General features: G+C 36.3%; 1 protein-coding gene across 1 annotated transcript; it reads right to left on the bottom strand.

Moving 5' to 3' along the window:
- Positions 1–457: 457 nt before the first annotated feature.
- LOC306868191 (interferon-induced GTP-binding protein Mx3-like) lies at positions 458–27,520 on the bottom strand. The gene is made up of 13 exons (XM_079414262.1): positions 27,224–27,520; positions 8,701–8,900; positions 8,335–8,472; positions 7,839–7,993; positions 7,614–7,752; positions 7,319–7,517; positions 6,956–7,034; positions 6,613–6,735; positions 3,896–4,028; positions 3,617–3,772; positions 3,372–3,448; positions 3,074–3,283; positions 458–2,977 (listed from the first exon to the last, which is right to left on the bottom strand). Exons 1-13 carry the CDS (start codon positions 27,304–27,306, stop codon positions 2,753–2,755), a joined length of 1,917 nt encoding a protein of 638 aa, XP_079270388.1. The 5' UTR covers positions 27,307–27,520; the 3' UTR covers positions 458–2,752.

The following is a 27,520-nucleotide window of genomic DNA, read 5'->3' as shown; positions in this document are numbered from 1 at the left end:
AAAAAAACAAAACAAAAAAAAACATTGCCACCATAATTGTGGTCAATGTTTGCTTTAGTTGGGTTCTTGAGCCTTTTAATAATTCAAAGTAATTTGCTTTTAAGCAGTTACCGTGACTTGTTGGGTTTTACAATGTAGACTAGGCCAACATAAAGTTTTACCTAGTGATACTGCCACACAGGACACATTTGTTTAACCTGCTCAGTATATTATAATGATTTTATGTATATTTCAGTTTTAACAAGTTTTCATGTTGTCTTACACATTAAAATGGTTAAGAGGAATAACATGTCTATGTCTTTAAAGTCTGGGTCTGCCTGTAATGTGACTGATCACATGACAGGAAATAGGAAGTTGGCAGCATGTCAAACAATCATGTGCTGCGTCCCAATGTGCCTACTTATACTACGCCCTTAAATTGTGTACTTTTTTGGTGAAGGAAAAAGTACACCGTTTTGAGTGTGCAGTAGAAGAGTTTATTATTTATTTATTTTTTTTATTAAATGCATGAATAAAAAACAATAATAATAGTCATCGTCAAATCACAACAACAGTCCAGGGTCATTCAGTTTTTCAGTCCTGGGGAAGTGCGAAGTCCTTCAACAAAGACACTGCTCTTATTGCTTTCAAGTTCGTAGAGAATTCAATAGATTTAAAATACATTTTCAATTCAAGTTTGAATCTTACAAAAAGAGGTGTGCATTTAGAAACTTTACATTTATGAATATGATATTTAGCTAACAGGAAAATAAGGTTTATGAAATAAGTATCACCTTTTTTTCACATTCATGAAAGCCAAAAATGACATTGCTATAAGTAAACTCAAAATTCGGATTCACATAACATTTGATAAAGTCAAGAATATCACACCAAAATGATGTTGTGTAAGAGCAATTCCAGAATAAATGTAAAGCAGTTTCATTGTTTTCTAAACAGAAAGAACAGATGGTATTAATATCATTCTTAAGTCTCTTTAAGTCCAAAAGAGCACTTATCCGGGTAAATTCTATGAATCAACGTAAATGCAATTTCTCTCATTTTGTTAGTAATTAAATATTTGTGAGGTAATGACCAAACTTTCTTCCAGGAAATATCACTTACTAAACCATTCCAATAAGAGATTACATAAAGCACAGAAATAGACTCCATCTGAAACAAAACTCTCATTTTCTTATTGTTTTTTGACTCAGAGTACAGATTGAACCATTTTGATTGAAAAGTTGAGACACAAAAATAAAATTTTCAAGAAAAGAAAAAAAAAGAGATTTGTTTATACAGTAGATTGTTGTTATTCCAGATTAGATACGAGTGAGGTGTAAAAATGTGTTTAAAAATTAGGGACCAAGCTAATAACATTTTCCTATGAAAAAGAGATAATCTGACAGGGATTTTCATGATGTTATAGTTACAGATTAATAAGACATTTAAACCACCTAGTTTGGAAAAAACAACATTAGGGATCAGATTCCATAGAGATGAGGGCTTATTGATACAGTTTTTCATCCAATTTATTTTAAAGGTGTTGTTTAAAGTGATGAAATCAAGAAAGTTTAACCCCCCTTTCTCAATGGTGTTCATAAATACAGATTTTCTAATAAAATTAGTTTTATTCTTCCAAACAAAGTTGAGAAGCATTGTATCAATTTTTTTTAAGAATGGCAGTGTCAACATTCAAAGAGAGAACAGCATATGTTAACCTTGACAAACCTTCAGCTTTGGTTAGTAAGATTCTTCCCTTCAATGAGAGATCATCACGCTGGAGCCACATATTCAGTTTTTTCTGAGTACTCTCAATTAATGGATTAAAATTTAAGGAGCTTCTTTCTAATTCATTATTTGTTATAATAACTCCTAAATAAGATACCTGATCTTTGACTTTGATGGACATCAGTTCACACTTTGAGAGGTTCAAGAACAGGCCTGATGCTTTGAGGAATTGCTGGATATACTTGAATGCTAAAGGAACTTGGTTAGCATCTTGCAAAGAAAGAGTGGTATCATCAGCAGCTGACTGATGAGTATCTGTTTGTCAGCAATAGAGATACCATGAAGACCACTATTAGAAATATAAGAAGCCAATATCTGGGAAACTAGTAAACATAAATAAGGGGATAATGGACACCCTTGCCTAATACCACGTGACAAGTAAAATCTAGGAGAAGTACCATATTTTAATTTAATTGTGCTACTACAGTTGTAATATTCTTAATATATAATATTTAAAGTTCTTACCGCCTTACAAAAATATTCACCAAAACCTAATTTTTCCACTGATTTATAAATAAATTTATGTTCAACTGAATCAAAAGCTTTATAAAAATCCAGGAAAAGAATAAAACTATTATGTTCCAGCAAATGAGTCTAAAAACTAATCTAATATTATTGATTATATGTCGGTCCCTCATAAATACAGAGTCTCATCTACAACAGTATCTAAACAATCTTTAAGTCTTTTAGCAAATATTATGGCAAAAATGTTGTAGTCATTGTTAAGGAGTGTGATGGGTCGCCAGTTGTTTAAGTTGGTAAGATGTTTCTTAGGAAAGTCTGAGGAAAATTTGAATTTATGAAATCACAAGTTAAAGACTTCGGTGGGTTTCCCTGACACTCCCAAAAGCACAAAAGACCCTTTTGACCTTTTGTTCCTCACAGAACACGTCCTCACGTTCACAGAATGACACAGAGACTGCTTTTACATGCACCAAAATGATGCTAAAAGGACTTATACTCCATATCATAGACAGAAGATTGCTCAGACAAAATTGCACATTTTTTTCTGACCAATACTCATACGGTCCAGGCGAGCATGTAGGTCACTGCGCTTTCGACCAGCATCAGAGTCCTCAAACAGGAGTTCACTCACATTTGCCCCATCCAGTAAACTCAACATGTCAGTAGACAGGAACTGAGCAGTTTGCTTCAGCATGAAATGCATGATAATCATGGGCAGCTGGTCAGACATCCGCTGCACCACAATCTGAAAGAAAATTAAAGAGCTGCTAAGCACTGCAATCCATCCAGTCTCTGAACAAATCTTCATATTTGTTACTGAAAACTAAAAAGCTCATATTACCTCATAATACGCTTTCAGTATGTCACTGTAAATGCTTTGTTTGTTAAAGATAGGTAGCTGATCCTCTGAAAATTTATCTTCGCTAATCTCATTCAAGCTCTTCAGGTGGATGGGATCTTGAGTGAAGATCATGTTTTCCATATCAAACTGCTCTGTGATCCTCTTCTCCGCCTGTTCTAGCTGCTTAGACTGAATGTTGTAAATTTTGTCCTAAAAAATGAAAAAGTACAGAGAAAACTTGATAAAAAAATAGACAATCGTTCAGTTTTCTTTACCACTAATCAAGAGCAATATTTACCATAGTGATAACTCGAAGAGCAGGGTACTTATGGAAACACTGATTGACTACATCAGTAAACTGCTCGATGATGATGTCTTCAGGAAAAATACGTGAATTAAAAAAAAGACAAACAGCCACAAATGTCTCACAAACCAGATGCACTAAAACTACAAAACATTCCAAGTGCTATTCAGATGTAATCTAATCTTTTGGTTTTATGTTGGAATCAGAAAGATGTTAAATATGAAGATGTGTGCCGATACCTTTGATTTTGTTGAGTAAGAAGATGGCAGGACATTTAAGTGTGTCCATATGCTTCTGCAGAACCCCCTCAAACACACAGTAGCTGCTGAAGCCGAGCAGTTCCCTCCCTCTGTATTCCTGGCTATGTGTTATTTTCTCTTCAGTCAATTCCTTAACTTGTTTGGGAGAAAAAGAGATTTTTATTTAAATTAAAATTTAAATTAAATGATACTTTTTCAAACACAACAACAGTGAATTCAAATTTATATTATGTTTCTTAAATATGAAAATATACTGACAGGATGTCTTTGTATCATTAAGATGATCGTTCCACTTCTTGAATTCCTCCCGAAGCTGGACGAACAAATTCTCTTTAATGATCAGCTCTCCTGATGATATGGACTTGATTTGTCCATTGAAGCTTACTAAAGTCTATGAGAGCAAAAATAACATCTGTTACATTAAAGGTTATGTTATAATAACATTTATCACATAGAAATATAACAAAAATTATTTGTTTAGGGTGATACTGGAGGATTCCCCTGCAAACAAGCCTGCACTGGCCCTTTACGGGCTGCTGGCACAGGGCCCCTGAGAAATTTGCTCATTGGCAAAATGTTGGCCTCTTAGCACTGGCCCTGCACGGACAGCCCTAACTTAGCCTCCAGGAAGCCTAAGCTCTGTTTTATTGAAAATAATGAAGTTTGAAGTCACCTTTATGGAGGCAAGCGCTTGCTTTAGTTGGGTTCTAAACAGGGGCGGCGTTAGGGGTGGGCTAAGGGGGCTGGAGCCCTGAATGTTTTCAGTAAAGCCCCGAATGTTTTTATTACTATGCCATCAATGAGTTTCCATGCCCAATAAAGTAATTTATATTAGAATTTAAATAAATAAATAAACAAATAAATAAATATCTCTCGACTCTCACGTCTACAGTGTCTGTCAATTTACGCGTTGTCATTCACACCCGACAAAAACCGCCCACTGAGTCTAGTGCTTCTGACTGACATGTAAACTGGCCAACCATCGACGAGCGTCTGTACGATCCAGCCAATGAAATTAGATCTTTTGGAGCCAGGCGGTTTGTTGGCGTGTAGTATTTTACTAGATCAATTTATTTGAAAAATAAAATGGATATTTCAAAATTCTTCAACAAAAAAAAAGGAAGTAAAACACCCCCAGCCAATACTTGAACGCCAAGATACAACAGCTTCAGGTATCTGTAACTTTTAATCTTAGTATTATATTTCTTATTCGGTTTTAAATTGTGTCTGATTTAACGTTACATTTTGAACATCTAACAGTTAACGGTTGCGCAGCACAGTCTTTAGGACACACACACACACACACACACACACACACAGAGAGCGGTTATAATGTTGGGTTAGCATGGTCTGGCAGACTTTTCGTGTCAGGGCAACAATTCAATAAACAAGATAATAAAAAAAGACATATTTCGCTAAGGAAATGGTTCCAAACAAAGCATGTTGTTGTGCTCTGCAGCAACACACAGCGGTGTTTACTGAATACATTTGCTTGAGTAAATGATTCACTGACCCATTCATAAAAACAGTTGCTTACTTTTTTTCTGAATGAATCATCTGTTTCGAACGAATCGATTGATTAAATGACTGACTGACTCACTCATTAAGGCAGTGGCTTGCCGCCACCTAGTGGCAAAGTACCATTCTATTTTTTTTCCCATATAGTGTATAGATTTTTAGGCATTCTATTATCTCAAACAGCCTGAAAAATAGTGCATTTAGCTGACGTAAATGGGAAAAAAATCTCCCCGGGGGAGCATGCCCCCGGACCCCGTTAGGTTTGGGCTAAGCCCCGAATGTTTAAATCGTCTCGCTCCGCCCCTGGTTCTAAACTAAACTTTTAACTTCTGTTTTTCTCTGGCTGCCGTTACTGTGTGTTTTTGAAGCACATTTAGTATAGCAAAAGTTGTAAGAGGAGAAACTGATTTGATGATTCAGTCATCAAGTAATAGCCTGATTCCCTGATCTCACCCAGAGTTTGATCTGTGAGGACGTTATTTAGATTTATTTAAAATCATAGTAGCCTTAAAATACCACTGCATTAAAGCGTTCTGCTTTAGTTTGAATGCTTTTAAGTCATTATGCAGAAATTACTTAGATGAGATTATGTAGACTTGCACAGATATCAAGATTCAGCGTATGAACCTCAACAATGGTGACAGTCAACAAAATATTCAGATCAACTCTGAACATCACAAAACAAGCTTTTCGTTGAATGTCACCACTTTTGAGGTTCATACGCTGATTCTTGATATCTGTGTGACTCTACATGCTCTTGTCCAAGTAATTTTTTCATAATGACTTAAAACACAAAATATTAAAGCACGACAGTATTTCATGCAGTGGTATTAAAATACCATTAAATTATTACGCAAAATAATGTCTCTAGAGATCAGCCTCTGGATGAGATCAGTGAAGGACACTACATGATGACAGAATCATCAACAACTCACCATCAGATCAGTTTGTCTTCTCATAGCTTTTGCTGTAACAAATGTTTCAAAAACACAGTTATAGCAACCTAAGAAACATTAAAGATAAGAGGTCAAGGGTCAAAAGCTCAACTAAAGCAAGTGCTTGCCTCCTTAATGGTGACTTCAACCTTTATTATTTTCAATCAAACAGTGCTTAGGCTTCCCAAAGTGAGGGCTACCCGTGCAGGGCCAGTGCTAAGGGGCCAACGTTTTGCCAATGAGCAATTTCTTAGGGGCCCTGCGCCGGCAGCCCTAAGTGGGCCGGTAAAGGGCCAGTGCAGGCTTGTTTGCAGGGTCAGTATCGTCAGCATTGCAATAATTCATTCTAATCATTGCTGTTCCACAATTATTGGCAAAAATGTAAATTAGAAATGTATTTTATAACACTACATTGTGGCTGCATCTGACAAAATTTGGTACATAGTGACACATCAGTTCTTGGAACCAAAATAATAATTATGAGTAGCAAGATGATGTGATGGATTGAGATTCAATTCTTACTTCAGTAAGAAATAGTTTGGCTCCCTTAGTGTCCTGTGGTGGTCCAGCCTCACACTCTTTGAGCTGATTCCTCAGTTCCCACACCTGCTTTTTTATGTGCTCATTGAGCTGTGGCAATGATTTCTGACAAAAATGAGTGGAAAAAAAAATGAATATGAACAGGAGTTTAGGCTCAAAATGAATGAGCTGTCTAACTTCCGCTTTTTAGGGCTTGTTTACATTGCATATGAAACATTTAGTTAAGAAGAATATTAAACTCAGTTGTCATGCTGTGAAATGCTTCAGTGGGAATTTCTTTTCAAAACAGTACATTTAAATGCATCCCTGACATTTAGAAACTTACTTTTATATGATCAACGAGATAATGAGTCAATGTGATGGCAAGACTTTTGATAGTCGCTTTGTCCTCATCCAAGAGGCACCTGTTGAAAAACAAAAGGCACTTTTTGTGAGGTGGCATAGCTTAATAAGCAAGTATTTCTAAAAAAAGAAAGAAAAACCTGTTGCTTTGTTAAAGCAAATCTTTTTTATGGCCAGTAGGAGGTGAGTTATGCTGAAATCTCAATCTTTAGTTCAAAAACACTACCTAGCTAGAGAATTGGTTGGAATTGTAAAACAAGGCAACCTGATCCAAACAGGGCAAATCAAGTCTCATGGACACATACATTTTATAAAGCAAAAGGTTAATAATCTTTTCAGATGTAACCTGAAAAAGTTGTGCTTTTGGAAGAAATCTCTCTCTTTTTGTGATGCCTCCTCCAGAGAAATCTTCTCATTGATCTGCTGCTGTCCTCTACACTTCACCATGATGTAACCTTTGCGGAGAGGAATTGTTTTGTTCTGGGCAATTTCCAGAATTTTTGTCTCTATTCCCCTGTCTATGAGGTCTGGCTTGGTCAAAATGGCTGTAAGAATGAATAATAGTTATTTTTAAAATCTGCATTTATTGACAGAAGTGCTAAAAGATATTTGGTGACATTATAGATGCTTTGCTTCATTACCAACAGTTCTTTTGCCGTCAGGATCTGCTTCTTGTGCCATTTTTAATGCTTCTGTTGTTGCAATGTCAACATTACAAGGGACCACAACCATGTTTAACGTCTCTTGCTTCTCAATAAATTTCATGATCAGACGTTTGATCTACAAAACATAAATACAGATCATGGAGCTTTAAAACTGAATAAGTATGGTGAATGTGGCCTGCAAAACCAGATTATATGACCCACCTGTTTTCCAATATCCTCTGGTTGTCCTTGTACTGGCACTCGGGTGATTCCAGGCAGATCGATGAGTGTGAGGTCACACACATCTGGTGACATGACCTCTAAAGTGATGAGCTCATCACATATTCCTACCCCTTTCCCTGCCAGCTCATTCTGAGCTGTAATAGACACACATTGCAAGACGTGTTTCTCAACACTGTAAAAGACAACTATTTGCTAGCAAATACAAATAACTATGCCCTGGATCCTAGGTGGACACATTTGACCAAATTGTTCATGACACCCTCACTAAATGATTTTTTGCTTGGATTTTTCCATTCACTGGTGAAACCCATGCACACTTGTGCCCACCCACCTTCAACGGTTTCAACTCACCCAGTGAGAAGTTGGTAATTTTCCAAATGGATGTCATTTATTAAACAATAACAGTAATAAACATGTTAATTCACTGTAACTTTATATATTTAGTTTAAACTGAAAAACAAAACAGACTGCAAACCTTCTTCGATGTTCTTTTCAACTAATGATGAATCGTCAAATTCTTTTTTCTTATCACGGAAAGACAGAACAGCCTTCCAGTTGCCTCCATGTTTTACCTTCTTCAACCTCAGCTCTAGTGGACATCTGGTGACAATTCCTACCAAATGCAGATGTACATCATATATAAATTATATATATACACACACACACACACACACAAATACCAGTGCAAAATAAATAATTCTCTTATTGTTACCCAGACAGCAAGCAGTGTCGGCCCAGATCCGGCCCACATCTGGGCCAACACTATGTTGCTGTCTGGGTAGCAATAAGTTTGAAAATATATGAATATCCAGTAGCAGAGGAGAGGAAAATTAGTCCTCACCGCTCCCTCTTGGTAATGCAACTCCAGACAGCGCTTCTAGCACAGAGCTTTTTCCTGAACTCTGGTCCCCGATCACTGCAATAGTCGGTAATGCCAAGTCCTTATCAATGCCAACTGACCGCAGAGTGTCAATCAGATCAATGTATGGACGAATGCTCTCCTCTACATGATTGTGAACCTCTCCCTTCATGTTGTAGGATCTGGTCAGAACAAGAACACACACAAACCTATTTTCAACACATGCCTGAAGCAAGAATAAAAGCTTGCATTCCATGGCTCGCTCCGAACCCCCTTTTTTTCTCCTGGGACCATAAAATCCAGGATATATTGGGGAAAAGACATCTGGATGCTCTTAAGAGAAGAGCAACTTTAAATGCTTGGCTGGTTGTATCATAGATAAAGTCGAACGGGACAAAGACTTCTGCGTCTGGAAAAAAAGAAAAAAAGTAAAGATACTCCTTGACCTCAGTGCAGTAATTCAATAAAAGGATCGCTGAAGAAGACCTTTTACAGCTACTCTGAACTAAGACAATTCCCAGATCTCCACGAAAGTGACCTTCCCACGACCTCGCGCTTCTCCCAAGAAAGGAATGGTTTTCCTTGTTGCTCTCTAACAGACAAAGACGTCACGTATCTTACAGGGACAAAGTTATACTAGTTTCTGCTATTGAAGCAATATACTGGAAAAACACTATATATATTATATTCACAACATATATTAAGGTTGTCACGACATGTATAAACTTACTATGTTATTGGAACGTATGATATTGCTGTAATCTTCTGATGCATAACTTCACCTGATGCCTAGAGTTCAGTTCACATGCTGGATGTGTTTATGTAGAATTCAGGATCGTTTAATCTGCATTAACCGCGTAATGAATACAAAGGATATATGTATATTTCTGCATATCAAATACGTAGGTGTTTGGTTTCAGATGAACGCTGATTTCATTAATAGTAAGCTGGTATGGATGAAATTTGTTTGTTCTCATCAATGCATGATTACAATACGAATAGAAATCTGCTGTTAATAAGTTTTCATGGGATAAATAACTGAACAGATAATGTATGCACGGAGAGAGGCTTTGCAGGGCGGGGCTCCGCCCCACAGGAGGGGGGCAGATCCCAAATCGGCCCGTTAAAAACAGATACTCTTCAGAGTGTTTGTTATTGGAAACTGAAAAGAGAAGCTTAAAGGATTAGTTCACTTTTAAAAAAACTTTTGCTGATAATTTACTCACCCCCATGTCATCCAAGATGTCCATGTCTTTCTTTCTTCCGTCGAAAAGAAATTAAGGTTTTTGATGAAAACATTTCTCCATAAAATGGACTTCAATGGAACCCAAACCGTTCAAGGTCCAAATGACAGTTTCAGTGCAGCTTCAAAGGGCTTTAAACGATACCAGACGATGAATAAGGGTGTTATCTAGCGAAACGATCGGTCATTTCAAAAATAAATAAAAACGTTTAAGTTTTATAAGCACAAATGCTCGCCTTGCTCTGTTCTGTGATGCGCGTTCGTGACGTCACGTAATACGCAATTACGTTGAAAAGTTCACGGTTGACGTAAAATCCAAAATGTTCTTTTAAGCTTTTTAATATTAAAACACCCAGGATACGCACACAAAATGGGCATTTTAAACGATAAACTGACACGAAGACATTTGAATATGTGTATATGGTCCTCCTTCCGCACATTTGTAAACACTGACTCGGTACTTCCGCCTACATCAAGCGTGACCTTTTCAACGCAATTGCGTATTACGTGACGTCACGAACACGCATCACAGAACAGAGCAAGGTGAGCATTTGTGCTTATAAAACTTAAACTTTTTTATTTATTTTTGAAACGACCGATCGTTTAGCTAGATAAGACCCTTATTCATCGTCTGGTATCGTTTAAAGCCCTTTGAAGCTGCACTGAAACTGTCATTTGGACCTTGAACCGTTTGGGTCCCATTGAAGTCCATTATATGGAGAAATGTTTTCATCAAAAACCTTAATTTCTTTTCGACTGAAGAAAGAAAAACATGGACATCTTGGATGACATGGGGGTGAGTAAATTATCAGCAAAAGTTTTTTTAAAAGTGAACTAATCCTTTAAGCTCAACTTGCTCGTCTCTCATTTGCTCACGCGCTGCAAAGCGCTTCTTGCCACTAACATCACGTCCGAGCATTGCAACAGCGATCAAGACTCAGTTAAACTTCAAGAGAACTTTAACATCTGAAGCTAAAGAACTGAAACGACTTCCTGAGAGCGTCACCAAGTCAGAACGAAGCCAACCAACCACTGAAGAGTACCCTTGTGACGACGAGCTCCCAAGCCGCCAATCCGCGCACGGTCCGTCTCAAACTAAAAAAAGAGCTGAATTCAACTGAAGGCAAAAGTAAGGCAAAATCTCCTAAATCTGCTGAAACTGGTTGTATTTATCTTTAAAGAGTAAAGATAGAGTTCCTCCGTGTGTGATTTCCCTCAATTTGAAAACGAGCATTAGAACCTAAGACTCTCTTCAGATCAGAACAATCCATTGCAACGAATGTGTGTGTTTATGTCTTTTGTTTGTGTTGCTTAGCTTAGTATTGTATTAGAGTAGTGAAATAAACTTTGATTCTATTAAGAAATCTCATGTCTGTTGCTATGTGGTTTGTTTTATCGTTGGCCGCGAATGAGATAAACAAAATGGTTAAAAGATAAACGTGCTGATTTTAATACTTGCTGGACAAGTCGTTAATAAGGTATCGTTAACATTAACATAAGTTGGACATTCTGATTAATCTCAATTAATCATATAAATATTGACTCTTAAGAGTGATTCCCTAAAAGCTAAAGTTAGAACAATGCTTCTAATGAATAATTACTACAATGTTATGACTATAAAGAAGAAAGAAAAAAACCTCACAGATTGCACGTTATTTCATTTAGTTTTATATGCTTCATTAAACAAATTTTATTTCCCTTTAACCCACAAAGACTGAGACAGCTGCTAAAATAACTATTGTTCTTTTTTTGAACCGTTAATCCTATCTGAATGCTTTAGGTTTTTTTTTTTCGATTGCCAACACACTATAACTGATTCATTTGGCCCAATTTTCCAAACTATTAAGAAATGTTTTTCAAAACAGCAAGAATGGCATCATTGTATACAGGTTTAACCATGTTCTCATTCAGAAAACACAAATACACAATATAATTAACACAAGAATCACAAAATAAAGACAAATAGCACACATTTATCCCTGTGTGAACATTCAATAGCAAAACTGATGACACACCAGTCAGAATCTCGGGATGATATGAATAAGAGTACAGGTTATTATGTGGCAAAGAGGGAGTAGGTCAAAGGTAATTTGTTGCTGATTAAATATAAAGCACTATAGTTGAGCATGTTCTTGAGCATGAAATTATCACAAGGAAAGCTGGCCTGCAGGCTCATCTAATCTACTTACACATAACAATTACAGTACATAGTACACTGTAAAAAGTGAACCTATGCAGTTGTTGCTTTAAGGAGATGTTTCTATCAGATACTACATATAATTCTAGTTTTGTTGTTGTAACCTAGTTCAATCAAGATAAAGTAACATAAAACAAGAGGATGTTATTTCAACTTGCATCCATGTCATTTATCCAACACACAACTGTCAATAAAGCTCAGAACAAACACATTCAAAACACACACACACACCTGCTCCATGCTGATTAATGAATTTGGGTTCAGTGAGAAATTATGATGTTTTAAGTTGCAGCAAAGTGAAAATCACATTTCACAGCGCTACTCTTCAGCACAATGGTAACCACTGTAAAAAATAAAAAAATGACTAAAAAAATACATAAACTGTATTTTATTGTATGTATAAACTGTATACTGTAGACTGGTCCTTAAATATTTAACATCAGTTTTTTCTGACTGCTAGAACTGTGTTTCTAAAACACACTTGTTATAGCAACAGCTGTGAGAGAAACTCTGATCAGATGATCTTGATTATTTATTGATGATTTAACCATCCCGTAGCGGTCAGATTCACAGATCAGGAGTCTGATGTCTGAGAATGTTAATCGCTAGTTTTGTGATGTTAAGATGGTCAAATATTTTTTTCTTTCATTATACAGGAAGTGTTTTGTACGGAGCCCCTTAGAACTCATGGTGGTGGAAAGATTTCGGGGTGGGTGAAAAAAATTCGGGGTAGGAGGAAAAAATATTTTTCAAATCTTTTGCGTTCTCTTGCAAAACTTTTGCGTTCCCTCGAGAAACTTTGGGTTCTCTCGCAAAGATGTTTGCGTTCTTTGAACGCAAAGTTTTGCGAGGGAACGCAAACATCTTTGCGAGAGATTTACATCTGTGAATAAAGTGTTTGCATAAAATAATTAAGTTATTTATCAAAAAGTCTATGTTCTTCTCTTTCAACAGTACTCCAACGTGTATTGATATATGTTTAAAATGAAGCCAGTTTTGAAATTGAATCCAAAAATTCTGTACAAGTTCACATTGGAAAAACATATGTTCTACAGTTTCAATGTCTTTCTCACAAAACCCGCAAGAATTATTCTCCCAATTAAATATTTCATGTAAAAAGTTATTAGATGGATAAATGTCATTTAGAATGTCACTTCTTTGGCCTTTGGAAGTATTGGATATGCTAAATATCGCTTCCTTATTTTCTTAACCTCTTCTCCACTAAATTCTAGAAGAACATATTTCCTTTTAAGTTGACTGGGGAAGTACTCTTTGGATAATACCTTTCTAATAAACTTATTTGTAAACTGTTTGCTCTTTAAATTTGTACCTTCAATACAGAGTGATCTCATTTCTGGTATAGTACTAGAGTACAAAACAAACTGCTGAATCATTGTTTTCAGGGGTGCTGAGATGGCCTTCATTATTTAGTTGTATTCTCTAATTGAGCATTTTAGATTAAATTTATCACACAATTCACTATAATATAAAAAACTACCAAAATTGTAATCATAGCACAATAAAAAATCAATTCCACCCAATTTACCAAAAATTGCATTAGGGATGTTAAACCAGAAGGAGTCCTTATGACTAAGAAAGGAATTCAACCACTTCAATTTTAGTACACCATTCATCACAGAAAAATCTATAACATTCATGCCACCTTCCTCAATACTCTTAATCATGTCAGCTTTCCTAATGTAATGGCATTTTTCTTTCAAATCAAATCAAATCACTTTTATTGTCACATCACCACAGCACATGTGCCTTCGTGAGTGAAATTCTTGAGAGCGTGCTCCAGACACTGCAGAAACAATTTACATATAGACATTACCATACATACGTACAGACTTATACAGATGACAATGTGTAATATACACATACATATACTCAGTACACACAGTGTACTATTAGACAGACATACAGTTACCGATACACATTATACACAGTATGTACACATTCTACGTTATATACACACAGTAATATGCGAAGATGCAGCAGATTATATATAAACCGGATGTGCAAATGTCATGGATGTGCATTGGATGGTATCCAGTGCTGGCAAAAAGATTGTTGTATTTGTGCAGTAGTGTACTGGTAGTCCAGTTTGAACTGTATGGAATTAAAGTGCAGTGCGTGGTATATTGTAAAGTGGGAGTGTGCTGTAGGGTGTATTAGTTTTGACTGTTCATTAGCCTGATAGCCTGGGGGAAAAAAGCTATCCCTCAGTCGGCTAGTGCGGGATCGGATGCTGCGGAGACGTCTTCCTGAGGGTAGCAGAGAGAGCAGTCTGTGGGACGGGTGGCTGGAGTCACTGATGATCCTCCGGGCTTTCTTTATACACCGCCTGGTGTAGATGTCCTGGAGGGAGGGAAGCTCACCTCCAACAATGTGACGGGCAGTTCGCACGACCCTTTGCAGAGCTTTGCGGTTGCCAGCAGTGCTGTTTCCAAACCAAGCGGTGATGCAGCCTGTCAGGATGCTCTCCACAGTGCAGGTGTAGAATGATCTGAGGATGCTGGGGCTCATTCCAAACTTCCTCAGCCGTCTCAGGAAGAAGAGGCGTTGGTGTGTCTTCTTCAGCACTGCATCTGTGTGAGCGGACCATGTGAGACCCTCAGTGATGTGAACACCGAGGAATTTGAAGCTGTTTACTCGCTCTACAGGTGTCATGTTGATGGTGATGGGTGTGTGTTCTCTGCTCTGTCTCCTGAAATCCACCACCAGCTCCTTGGTCTTGTCGATGTTGAGTGAGAGGTGGTTCTCTTGACACCATTTAGTCAGGGTTCTCACCTCCTCTCTGTAGGCCGTCTCATCGTTGTCAGTGATCAGGCCTATCACCGTTGTGTCGTCAGCAAATTTGACGATGACGTTGGAGCTGTGTGTTGCTCTACAGTCGTGTGTGTACAGGGAGTACAGGAGTGGGCTGAGGACGCAGCCCTGAGGAGCACCAGTGTTGAGGGTCAGCGGGGATGAAGTGTTGTTGCCCATTCTGACCACCTGACATCTGCCTGTCAGGAAGTCCAGGATCCAGCTGCACAGAGATCTGTTTAGTCCCAGAGTCTGGAGCTTCTCAACCAGTGTGGCAGGCACTATGGTATTGAATGCTGAGCTGTAGTCCACCACAAACAGGTGTTCTTATTTTCCAGGTGGGAGAGAGCAGTGTGCAGGGTGAAGGCAATAGCATCGTCTGTGGAACGGTTTCTGCGATATGCAAATTGTAGGGGATCCAGTGAGTCAGGCAGCACAGAGCAGATGTAGTCTCTGATGAGTTTCTCAAAGCATTTGCTGAAGATGGGTGTCAGAGCAATGGGCCTCCAGTCATTCAAGCATGGGATTTTATTTTTCTTTGGTATGGGCACAATGGTGGATTTTTTGAAGCATGCGGGAACCACAGACAGAGAGAGGGAAAGGTTAAAAATGTCTGTGAAAACCCCGGCCAGTTGGAATGCGCATGCTCGGAGCACACGGCCTGGGATGCCATCGGGACCCACAGCCTTGCGGATGTTCACCCGTCGGAAGGATCGGGTTACATCTGCGACAGAAAAGGAAAGTGCGCTCGCCTCTTCTGCTACAGCCGCGGGAGCGCGCTCTGTGTGGGCGGTGTTGTGAGCCTCGAAACGAGCATAAAAGTGATTAAGTTCGTCCGGTACAGAGGCGGCAATGTTCACAGTAGCTGGTTTATTCCCTCTGAAATCTGTGATGTTGTTGATACCCTGCCACATGCTTCTTGCGTTGTTGGTTTTGAATTGTTCTTCAACTTTGTTTTTATATTGTCGTTTGGCAGCTTTGATTGATTTCCTGAGATCGTAACTGGCTTGTTTGTGATTGTCAGAGTTTCCGGATTTAAAGGCAGATGTCCGCGCTGACAAATCTGCTCGAACATCGCTGTTAATCCACGGTTTTTGGTTGGGGTAGATGCGGATTGTTTTTGTTGGTACTACATCCTCTACACACTTCCTGATGAAACACATTACAGTATCTGAGTACGCCTCTATGTCGTCATCAGACGCTGCCCGGAACATGTCCCAGTCCACGTGATCAAAACAGTCCTGTAGTATAGCGTCTGATTGGTCCGACCAGCATTGAATTGTCCTGAGGACGGGTGCTTCTCGTTTCAGTTTTTGCTTATAAGCAGGCAGGAGCAGAACGGAAGTGTGAGGTGGGCGGGGGAGCGATTTGTAGGCGTCCCGGAATGGAGAGTAGCAGTGGTCAAGTACACGATCACCACGCGTGTTGATGGTGATGTGTTGAAAGTATTTTGGAGCTATTGTTCTGAAGTTGGCTTTGTTGAAGTCCCCCGTAACAATAAACGCAAATAATGCAGCAGTCCCTTGTTTGTATGAGATGCGTGCCCGCAGTTCACAGAGTTTGTTGTCCAGTGACTGAACGTTAGCCAGCAAAATAGTTGGGAGAGGAGGTCGGAGGGGACGGCGTCTGAGTCTGACAAGGACGCCGGCTCTCTTCCCCGTTTTCCGGCGGCGTTTCCTCGGTCGCGATCGTGCGGCCCAGACAAAGGGCTCTGATGCGGTGTCTGTAAACAAGGCGCCGGCGTTCAGGAACTCAAAGTCCGGTTTGCGTTGCGCGACGAAGGAACCAATGTTTAAAAGCGTGTGTCTATCGTAGACAGTTATACTGACAACATCTAACACGTGAAACAACAAAATAACAAATAAAACATAAGAAACATAAGAAAAACTGCAGAGTTTTCTTGGAGCTCGCAACACGGCTGCCATGCTCGGCACCATCTTGTTATATCCCTTTCCAAATAAAATTTAAATTTGTTTTGTTCAATAAATTAATCATATTCTCTGAAATTCCTAATGAATAGGCATTAATAAATAGCTCTGGATATACTCTCCATCTTGGACAGTAAAACCCTGTCAAATATTGTTATATCCCTTTGTAACCATAAGTTCAGCATCTTTTTACATTTATCAATATTTTTAAGAATATTTTCTTTCTCTCTTATTTCTTTATTTCGTGTAACTGTAATACCCAAATATTTAACTTCTGTTTCAACTCTCATGTTACTGATTGCAACGCAAGAATTTCACACATTCATATTTAGCATAACACCTGATGTTTTAGAAAATGTATTAATTGAGTCTAGTGCTGTAACAATTTGGTTTTCATTTTTTAAAGAACAAAGTTGTATCATCTGCAAACTGAGTTATGATGATGTGTTCCTCTGATACAATTAAGCCTTCAGATCCACTGTTCTTTACCATAATGGACAATAGTTTAGCAACCATTATAAATAGTAAAGCAGAGCAATTACAACCTTGCCTAATGCCCCTCTTAACTGAAAATCTTGAGCAAGTACCATGTTCTAAAGATACACAACTATTAATATCATTATACAGTATACTAATTAAATTTGTGAATTTCTGTCCAAAACCAAAATGTTTTAAAGCTTCTAAGATAAATGGATGTTCTACTGAATCAAAGGCTTTGTAAAAGTCTGGAAATATGATGAAACCCCTCTCTACCAATATATCACTGTAATCGATCAAATCTAAAACAAATCTTATGTTTTTATGAATGAATCTTCTGCCAAGGAAGCCAGATTGAGTTTCACTTATTATCTGAGACAGGCCTTTTTTCATCCTAGCGGCTATAATTCCCGATAATAGTTTGTAGTCAGTGTTGAGAAGTGTAATGGGTCTTAGATTGTCTAGTAAACTTTTATCTTTGCCCTGTTTAGGAATTAGTATTATTATGCCTTGTTTCATGCTTGTTGGTAATTCTTTTCTTTCTATGCATTCTTGAATTGCTTTAAATAACAAATGTCTAACTTCTTTCCAGAAAAACCTGTAAAATTCGGTCGTGAGCCCATCAGAGCCAGGAGATTTATTCAGGGACAGTTTCAAGCTCTCCTCATCCAATTCTTCAATTCTTAAATCAGACTCACAAAATTCTTTAAATGTGTCATAAATTTTGGGTATGAAGTCCTTAATTCTATTCAAAAATTTGGAAGAATCAGAGTGAGAGTACATAGATGTGTAGCGGTTTCTATAGAAAGTAAAAACCTCTTTTTCAATTGTTTTAACATCTTTACACTCTACTCCTTTTATCAGTAAACTTAATATGGCCTTATTCTCCTGTCTCCTTTTCTCTAAACTACAGAAATACGAGGTATTCTTTTCCCTTTCCTCTATCCACTTTGCCCGTGATCTTACAAAATCACCTTGGGCTCTTTTACGATACATCTCATCTAATTTAGCTTGTAGTATCAATAATTTCTCTTTATCGTCACCGTTTAAGTCTACTTTTTCACAATATTTACTAATTTCCTGAAACAGGCATCTTTCCTATTTTCTTTTTTCCTTGATTAACTCCTCACTGAACTTGATGGAACTTTCTCTAATTTTATATTTTAAAAATTCCCATTCATTACAAAAACTATCTATTATCTCATTATTTTCAGTTTCGGCTATTATTTATTTTATTCTTTTACAATATTCCTTATTTTTTAACAGACTTGAATTAAATTTCCAATAACCTTTATTTATACCTCTTCTATTAGCTGAATTTATCTTCATTTCTATTATACGGTGATCTGTTAATGGGGCTTTAGAAATCAAAAGGTCCGAGACAAACCCAGCAAGTGCATCAACAACCAGCCAATAGTCAATCCTAGACTTGCAGGGTGTTATTAGGTTTATGCCAGGAGTATTGCCTTACTTCTGGATTTACCCTTCTCCATATATCTACCAGATAATTTCTGGTAACAAATTCTCCAATTATACGATTAAAGTGGTTACTCTCAAATTTAGAGGGCCATCTGTCTTCCCATTCATCCGGTGTCATATTCCAGTAACCTCCCATTAAAATAAAATCTGTAGGGTATAATGTTTTGAGCTCTGATAGTGTGATTGTAACATCAAGCATTTGTTTATTTTGGGCATTAGTTTTATGTCCATATATATTTGTTAAGATAAAAAAGTAACTATCAACTTTTAAAACCACCATTAACCAATGACCTTGATCATCTGCCCTGTGTGTAATTATGTCGTATTAAGTATTAATTCGATCACCCCCATTGGTTAGCCCAGAATTTAGTGTCTACTTCGGAAGAATGAGTTTCCTGTAACAAAAGACAATGTGGCTTCCGCCCTTTACAAAATAAAAACAAAGCCTTTCTTTTGACCAAATCTTTTAGACCCCTCACATTTAACGAAGCAAGTGAAATTGAACAATTGAACATTTCTGAAAAAAAAGTGTAAGAAGCTATATAAAACAAAATAAAAGAAAGAACAATGAGAACTTTGTTCTAAGCTTTTGTGTGCTGTTTCTCAATAACAGAAATAGTCCCATGCGTTCTTAATACACTCCTTTTTGTATCTAGTGCAAACAAATCACGTCTTCCTTCTGCAGTTTAACCAATCCGTCGACCCTCTATGTATCCGTGCGGTCCGCGGTAGTAAGCTCGTTTCCCCTCTCGACGGGCTTGCTCAATCTGCAGCCACAGTTGCTTTCTTGCCTCCCTGTCTTCCAGCGGTAGCATCTCAGCAAGGCGGATGCCCTTCTCCCTGCACACCTGAGAATCCTTGCAGCGCCGCCATATCTCCTCGTTGACATGTCTCCGAACAAATAAGACAACAATGTGTCTCTTCCTGATGTCATCCTTTCGTCCAACTCTGTGTACAATGTCGATTGCTTCTTCGAGCTGTCACTCTTCCATGTCGGGGGCGATCTTATTCAAGAGTTGTATGACGGCCGATCTGATGTTCTCATCCTTTTTTTCCATCAAGCCTTTAATTTTCAGACACCATCTCATCTTATATCTTTCTTGCTCCCGGATTCTTTCTTTAAGCTCTTTGTTTTCTTTGCACAAACGTTCGTTGCATTTTTCTAGCTCGCTGATCTTTCCTTTACAGTCTTTAACTTCGTTGGCATTGAACTGTACAGCTTTGGCTAAGCTAGCGATCATGCAGCTGCTCTGTTTAGATTGCTCTCGAAGATCCAATAACTGCTCATTAAAGTTCTTTTCCATGTTTTGAATGGCTACCAATATGGTTAGGTTTGAGACCTCACCTTCCATTGGTGCAGGTTTGCTCTTCTTCCCGACTGGAATTTTGCTTGGAGTTATTGGCGCGGAGTCTTTTCTTTTATTATCTATGGTCACCTCCATGGTATAATCGTGGTCGGCAGGCTGATCCAGCTCTTTCCCTTCAGTATTCATCGCAGCCTGTGTCTTTGCGCTCTCCCCTTCTTTAAATTTCAATCTGGTTGGTTTGATCATACTTCGATTTCACTTTTTTAAATGTTTGGAGTGGTTTTTAAAAGTGCACAACTGTGATTTTGGGACAATTTTGTTACCGTCGCTAATGTGAGTTACTGCTCAACACGGCATCTTGCCGGAACTCCAATTTCAGTAATTCAATACAAAGGTGCGCAAGTGTGGAACAGATCGTGCAGTGTCGTAAATCGTCGCAAAAAATAATTGTCATTTGCACATTTCTACTAAGTCATTATGCGCATGCGCCGACAGATCGTGTACTGACAGTGCATGCCGGTTAGAATTTTTTTTTTTTTTTTTATATTATTATTGAATGCCTGAAAAAAACAAACAACAACAACAAAAACAATTGTCATCGTCAAAACACAACAACCGCTCGGGGACACCCAGTCCTTCAGTCCAAAGGAAGTGCCAAGTCCTTCCACAAAGTCAGCGTTTTTATGGCTTTCACGTTCGTAGAGAACTCAATAGATTCAAAATAATTTTTCATTTCAAGTTTGAATCTTACAAAAAGAGGTGTGCATTTAGAAAATTTACATTTATGAATATGATATTTAGCTAAAAGGAAAAAAAGTTTTATAAAATAAGTATCACTTTTTTTTTTCACATTCATGAAATCCAAAAATGACATTGTCACACCAAAATGATGTTGTGTAAGAGCAATTCCAGAATAAATGTAAAGAAGTTTCATTGTTTTCTAAACTGAAAGAACAGTTGGTATTAATATCATTCTTAAGTCTTTTAAAAGAGCACTTATCCGGGTAAATTCTATGAATCAACGTAAATGCAATTTCTCTCATTTTGTTAGTAATGAAATATTTGTGAGGTAATGACCAAACTTTCTTCCAGGAAATATCACTTACTAAACCATTCCAATAAGAGATTACATAAAGCACAGAAATAGACTCCATCTGAAACAAAACTCTCATTTTCTTATTGTTTTTTGACTCAGAGTACAGATTGAACCATTTTGATTGAAAAGTTGAGACACAAAAATACAATTTTCAAGAAAAGAAAAAAAGAGAGATTTGTTTATACAGTAGATTGTTGTTATTCCAGATTAGATACGAGTGAGGTGTAAAATTGTGTTTAAAAATTAGGGACCAAGCTAATAACATTTTCCTATGAAAAAGAGATAATCTGACAGGGATTTTCATGATGTTATAGTTACAGATTAATAAGACATTTAAACCACCTAGTTTGGAAAAAACAACATTAGGGATCAGATTCCATAGAGATGAGGGCTTATTGATACAGTTTTTCATCCAATTTATTTTAAAGGTGTTGTTTAAAGTGGTGAAATCAAGAAAGTTTAACCCCCCTTTCTCAATGGTGTTCATAAATACAGATTTTCTAATAAAATGAGTTTTATTCTTCCAAACAAAGTTGAGAAGCATTGTATCAATTTTTTTAAGAATGGCAGTGTCAACATTCAAAGAGAGAACAGCATATGTTAACCTTGACAAACCTTCAGCTTTGGTTAGTAAGATTCTTCCTTCAATGAGAGATCATCACGCTGGAGCCACATATTCAGTTTTTTCTGAGTACTCTCAATTAATGGATTAAAATTTAAGGAGCTTCTTTCTAATTCATTATTTGTTATAATAACTCCTAAATAAGATACCTGATCTTTGATTTGAATATTACACATTTTTGACAAATTAAATTCTTTGATGGACATCAGCTCACACTTTGAGAGGTTCAAGAACAGGCCTGATGCTTTGAGGAATTGCTGGATATACTTGAATGCTAAAGGAACTTGGTTAGCATCTTGCAAAGAAAGAGTGGTATCATCAGCAGCTGACTGATGAGTATCTGTTTGTCAGCAATAGAGATACCATGAAGACCACTATTAGAAATATAAGAAGCCAATATCTGGGAAACTAGTAAACATAAATAAGGGGATAATGGACACCCTTGCCTAATACCACGTGACAAGTAAAATCTAGGAGAAGTACCATAATTTAATTGTGCTACTACAGTTGTAATATTCTTAATATATAATATTTAAAGTTCTTACCGCCTTACAAAAATATTCACCAAAACCTAATTTTTCCACTGATTTAAAAATAAATTTATGTTCAACTGAATCAAAAGCTTTATAAAAATCCAGGAAAAGAATAAAACTATTATGTTCCAGCAAACCACTATAATCCAATAAGTCTAAAACTAATCTAATATTATTGATTATATGTCGGTCCCTCATAAATCCAGACTGAGTCTCATCTATAGCAGTATCCAAACAATCTTTAAGTCTTTTAGCAAATATTATGGCAAAAATGTTATAGTCATTGTTCAGGAGTGTGATGGGTCGCCAGTTGTTTAAATTGGTAAGATATTTCTTAGGTTTAGGAATTAAAGTTACGATACCTTGCATCAATGTAGGAGGTAAAGCCTCTTTTTCAATACTTTCTCTAAAAACCTGAGTTAAAAAGGGAGTAAGTTCATCAGCAAATAATTTGTACAGCTCAGCTGTAAATCCATCACACCCTGGGGACTTATTGTTTTTCAAACTCTTAATTGCTCTTTGTACTTCCTCAGGAGTAACAATGCTATTCCAGAAAAATCTATCACTTTCAGATATAACATTAACATAATTAACCGAGTCTAGAAATGAGGGTGTTGTCTGCTCTGAATACCTTGAACTATAAAGATTCTTATAAAAATTGGCACTGTAGTTTGCTATTTCCTTTGGATCTTTAACAACTTTGCCATCAACACAAAGTTGTTCAATTGTTGAGAGGGTAAAATTACGCTTTTCTACCTTAAAAAAATATGCAGAATTGAGTTCTCCCTCTTCGAGCCATTTTTTCCTGGATCTTATATAAGCACCCCTAGCCTTTGATAAGTACAATTCATCCAATTTCATTTGCAGATCTGCAATTTCAGATTTTTCCTCTAGAGACATGCAATCAAAATTATTAGACTGAGATAATTTCATGATTAGGTTGTCTTCAACCACCCTTCCTTTTTTTGGCTAAAACTGTTCCAACTTTTTTTAAATAAACACCTGTCTCAAACTTAAAAAGCTCCCAATTGGTACCAAAATAATTTTGAATTGTGGCTGTTTTCCAATAGCTAGCAATTCATTCTTTAATTTTATCCTTTACATCTGGTAATTCTAACAGTGAACTGTTAAGTTTCCACAAAGAAGCTCTGCATTGGCCTGTTACATAATCTGCAATTAAAGGGGTATTATTCATGTAGCCTAATTGTTCAAAATTTAGATTATTTAAATTTTGTTTTGCCATTTCTATCGTTCATTGTGCATTTCTGTGGTGCTTTTTAGTCTGCCCGTTTCATGTAATGAACAAAACCATTTTTTGATATTACCCGAAGTTTATTGGTGTTGTTCTCTTATTCAAATGATATAACTAAACAAATTAATTAGGTTGAATTTGTCATCACATCATGCAGTGTGGTGAATTATTGCTCATCATTGTCTATTGGCTATTTTTGTAATTTAAATAACATAGGTTAATATATTATCTGATATGATTATAGTATCATATCTTAATATGTTAATTAATGACATTGTAGTATAATATTACACCACCCAAATATGTATTTACTTCCTTCTAATTCTCGCCGTGAGTGCAGTCTTGTTTATATTGATGCTATGAAAAGTGATTAGTAGCCTGCATAAAAAAAGCCTTGAACATAAAACAGGACAAAAATATAGTTGATGACTAGACAATCATTTCATTCTAGACACTTATTTGTGAAGACAGTGGCATATAATACAGTGAAATAATATGTTCTTTAGCCATATAAAAACAGTTGTAATATGCGTGGGTAAAATTGACCCGCTGGCGGTTTTAGGTATACAGCGACCCCCGGCGGTTCTAGTGTTAAAAAAAACAGCTGAACATCAGTTCACAAATAAAAAATATTGGTAACATTTTACAATAAGGTGTCATTTAATATAACATGAACAAACAATGAACATTTATTACAGTATTTAGCCTATTAATCTTTGTTTACATTAATTAATAGAAATAAAAGTTCATTGTTAGTTCATGTTAGTTCTCAGTAGGGCTGTGCGATATGGAAAAAATATCATATCACAATTTTTTTTTTGAAATATCACGATTCACGATTTTAATCACAATTTTTTGTCATGTTGGTTTGACAAGTTGTCTGAGCATTACAGCCAAACTAGAAAGACAAAGCCTTTCAAGGTAATAAAAAAAAAAAAAAAACACATGGCAGATATTTAGGCCAAAGTGGGCGAAGATAAAAATCTTTCTCATTGTTTTATCTTTCTTATTAAAAAATATGAACAAAGATGCACATTACAAATACACATAATATACAAATAAAACAAACAGTGCTTTATTATCAGGTACAATAGGTGTATTTAGCAGAGCATTCAATGAAATTGAATGAACAAGTATAAAAATAAAACACTATATAGACTGATTCCTAAAGCAACTGTATTAATGTTTTTCAGTCAAGAATAGTGAGTGATTTTTCTCTTTGCGTTTTGTTGTTTTGTTATATGGAGGACCAAACCTGCATAAATTAAATATGAATGAATGAATAAATAAATATATTAATGAATAAATAGATAAATAAATGTGATAATAGGAAAATAAATAAACGAATAAACGACTTGATAAAATAAATGATTAATTTCTAATAAAATTAATTTTTCCCCCCTTAATTTATTTTCTGCTTTTATACATTTATAAACATTTTAACTTATTTTTTCACTAATTCTTTTTTAATGTATTTTTATTATTTATACATTTATTTTGAAACTATTTATATATAGTCAGAGTCAGACACCCAGAGGATGGTTGGTTTCTAGTCTAATAACTGGGTGTCATCTCCCTAGGGTCTGACGTCGATGGTTCCAGACTTCAGCTTCAGCTTCCCGTTTTTATTTCTGGAAAATATTTTAAATATTTCGGCACTAATGCGAATAACGTTCGGTGAAAATAACTTACAACTCTCCAGCTGATCTGCCACATCCCGTAGCAAACTGGACAACGAATTACTACTTGCCGCTATTTTCTTTGAAAACTCATCTCTATGGCTTAGCTGGCCTGACGATGCGACGCGTGAGCTCTCAACCAATGATGCACTGAAGCTACACAAGCACCACCTTCCTCATTTACATGTTACACACGGAAAAGTAAAAATAAATAAATCTAAAAATAAATACATGTGGGAATAAATCATTCTAAAAAAATGAATGCATAAATATATAAATAATTTTCAAAATAAATGTATAAATAAAAATACATTGAAAAGAATTAGTGAAAAAATTAAAGTAAAAAAAAGTTTAAAAATGTATAAAAGCAGAAAATAAATTAAGGGGGGGGGGGGGGGGGTTATTTTATTACAAATTAATCATTTATTTTATGAAGTCGTTTATTCATTTATTTATTTTCCTATTATCACATTTATTTATCTATTTATTCATTAATATATTTATTTATTCATATTTAATTTATGCAGGTTTGGTCCTCCATATTGTTAACGTTAAATTAATAGTTCCCCCAAAAATAAATATTCTGTCATCTGTCTGTCAATTCATAATGTTTTATTTTTATACCATCATTTACTCAAAAGTTGTTTTAACCCTGAATGAGTTTCTTTCTTCTGCGGAACATAAATGCTATTTTGAAGAAGGTGGAAAACCAAACAGTTGCTGGTCCTCAGTGACTTCCATAGGATTGTTCTTTTCTACTATCAAAGTCAATGTAGACCAGCAACTGTTTGGTTACCCTCATTCTTCAAAATATCTTCTTTTGGGTTCAGCACAAGAAATTAATAGAGGTTTGGGACAACATGTGAGTGAGTAAATAATGACAGAAATTAAATTTTAGGGTGAACTATCCCTTTAATGACAGTCGACAGCACGTTTAGTGTCCTGTCCCTTTAAGAGCTGCACGCATCTAATATACAGGCACGCATCCGTTTCTCTCTTAACCATTTACTTTCATTTTAGACATAACCAACGGAGTCTGTATGTAAACCTTGTGTGTTTTGACAGTATTAGCGCAAAAGATAAGTTAGTTGAGTAATCGGACACTTTTAGACAGGGTTTTAGTGCGCGTGCTTCAGGTGTATGAGCTCAGTAAAAGCGCACTTCAGACCAGCGCCTGAATTAAACATTTAACCAGCAAGGCTTGTATGCAAATAATGTACTTTTGCGATCGCGAATAAATGCAGTGTCCTGTCAGAGTAACTCTACCGCTGTATGTCGTGTTGTACAGTATATAGAGACGGAGACCACAACTGTATTTGACATAATGGGTGCTGTAGCACGATACTACGATATTTCTTCAAAAGCAGATCGTGGAGACATTTTTATCGTCCACGATCAAAAATCGTCATATCGCACACCCCTAGTTCACAGTGCATAAACTAATGTTAACAAACAACTTTTGATTTGAATAGTAAATGTTGAAATTCATATTAAGATTAATAAATGCTATAGAAGTAAGCTATTGTTTATTCTATAGTTCATGTTAACTAAAGTAGTTAACTAATGTTAACTAATGAAACCTTATTGTTTCCAGAATATTGATCAAATTGTTACTGCCTTTAGTTATTATTCTGGAATAAATATAAAAATGCATAAAAACACTATGGAATGTATAATTAGTATTAAAAAGATTAAATAAAAAAAATAATATTAATAAAATACTAAATATAATTATATTTGTTCTCTTTTTATGTTAGCTATTTATTTACCCAGGAAAATGTGACAACATTAAGTGTAACGGTCACACACACACACGTATAAAACTGCCTCCTCATTTTAAAACACCACTGCAAGCCATATATATCTACATTTTATACTAACCTTTCATTTTGAGCATGCTGAAAGTTGTCATTATCATAAAGAGCACTGCTTCCATCAAAAGAAGATTTGAAATAAGAAAACATATCCTGCCTTGAAAAATATATGGAAAAAAAATGAAATTAGTTCTATTCTTCTTTTTGGGTGCCTCTGAAAAATGTTAGGTTTCATCCAAACACAATGTTTATTGTAATGTTGAAGAGAACCTGAATTTATAGTGCAGCACACCCCTTAAATGAAAAGGGAACAGGAGGGGTTTCATTGTGAGTTCCTAGACAAAAGCCTACTGGTTCCCGTTTC

The sequence above is a fragment of the Barbus barbus genome (genome assembly GCF_936440315.1).
Source record: "Barbus barbus genome assembly, chromosome: 50".
Classification (NCBI taxonomy): domain Eukaryota; kingdom Metazoa; phylum Chordata; class Actinopteri; order Cypriniformes; family Cyprinidae; genus Barbus; species Barbus barbus.
The sequence above is the reverse complement of the archived record's forward strand: the minus strand, read 5'-3'. Positions and strand labels throughout refer to the sequence as shown.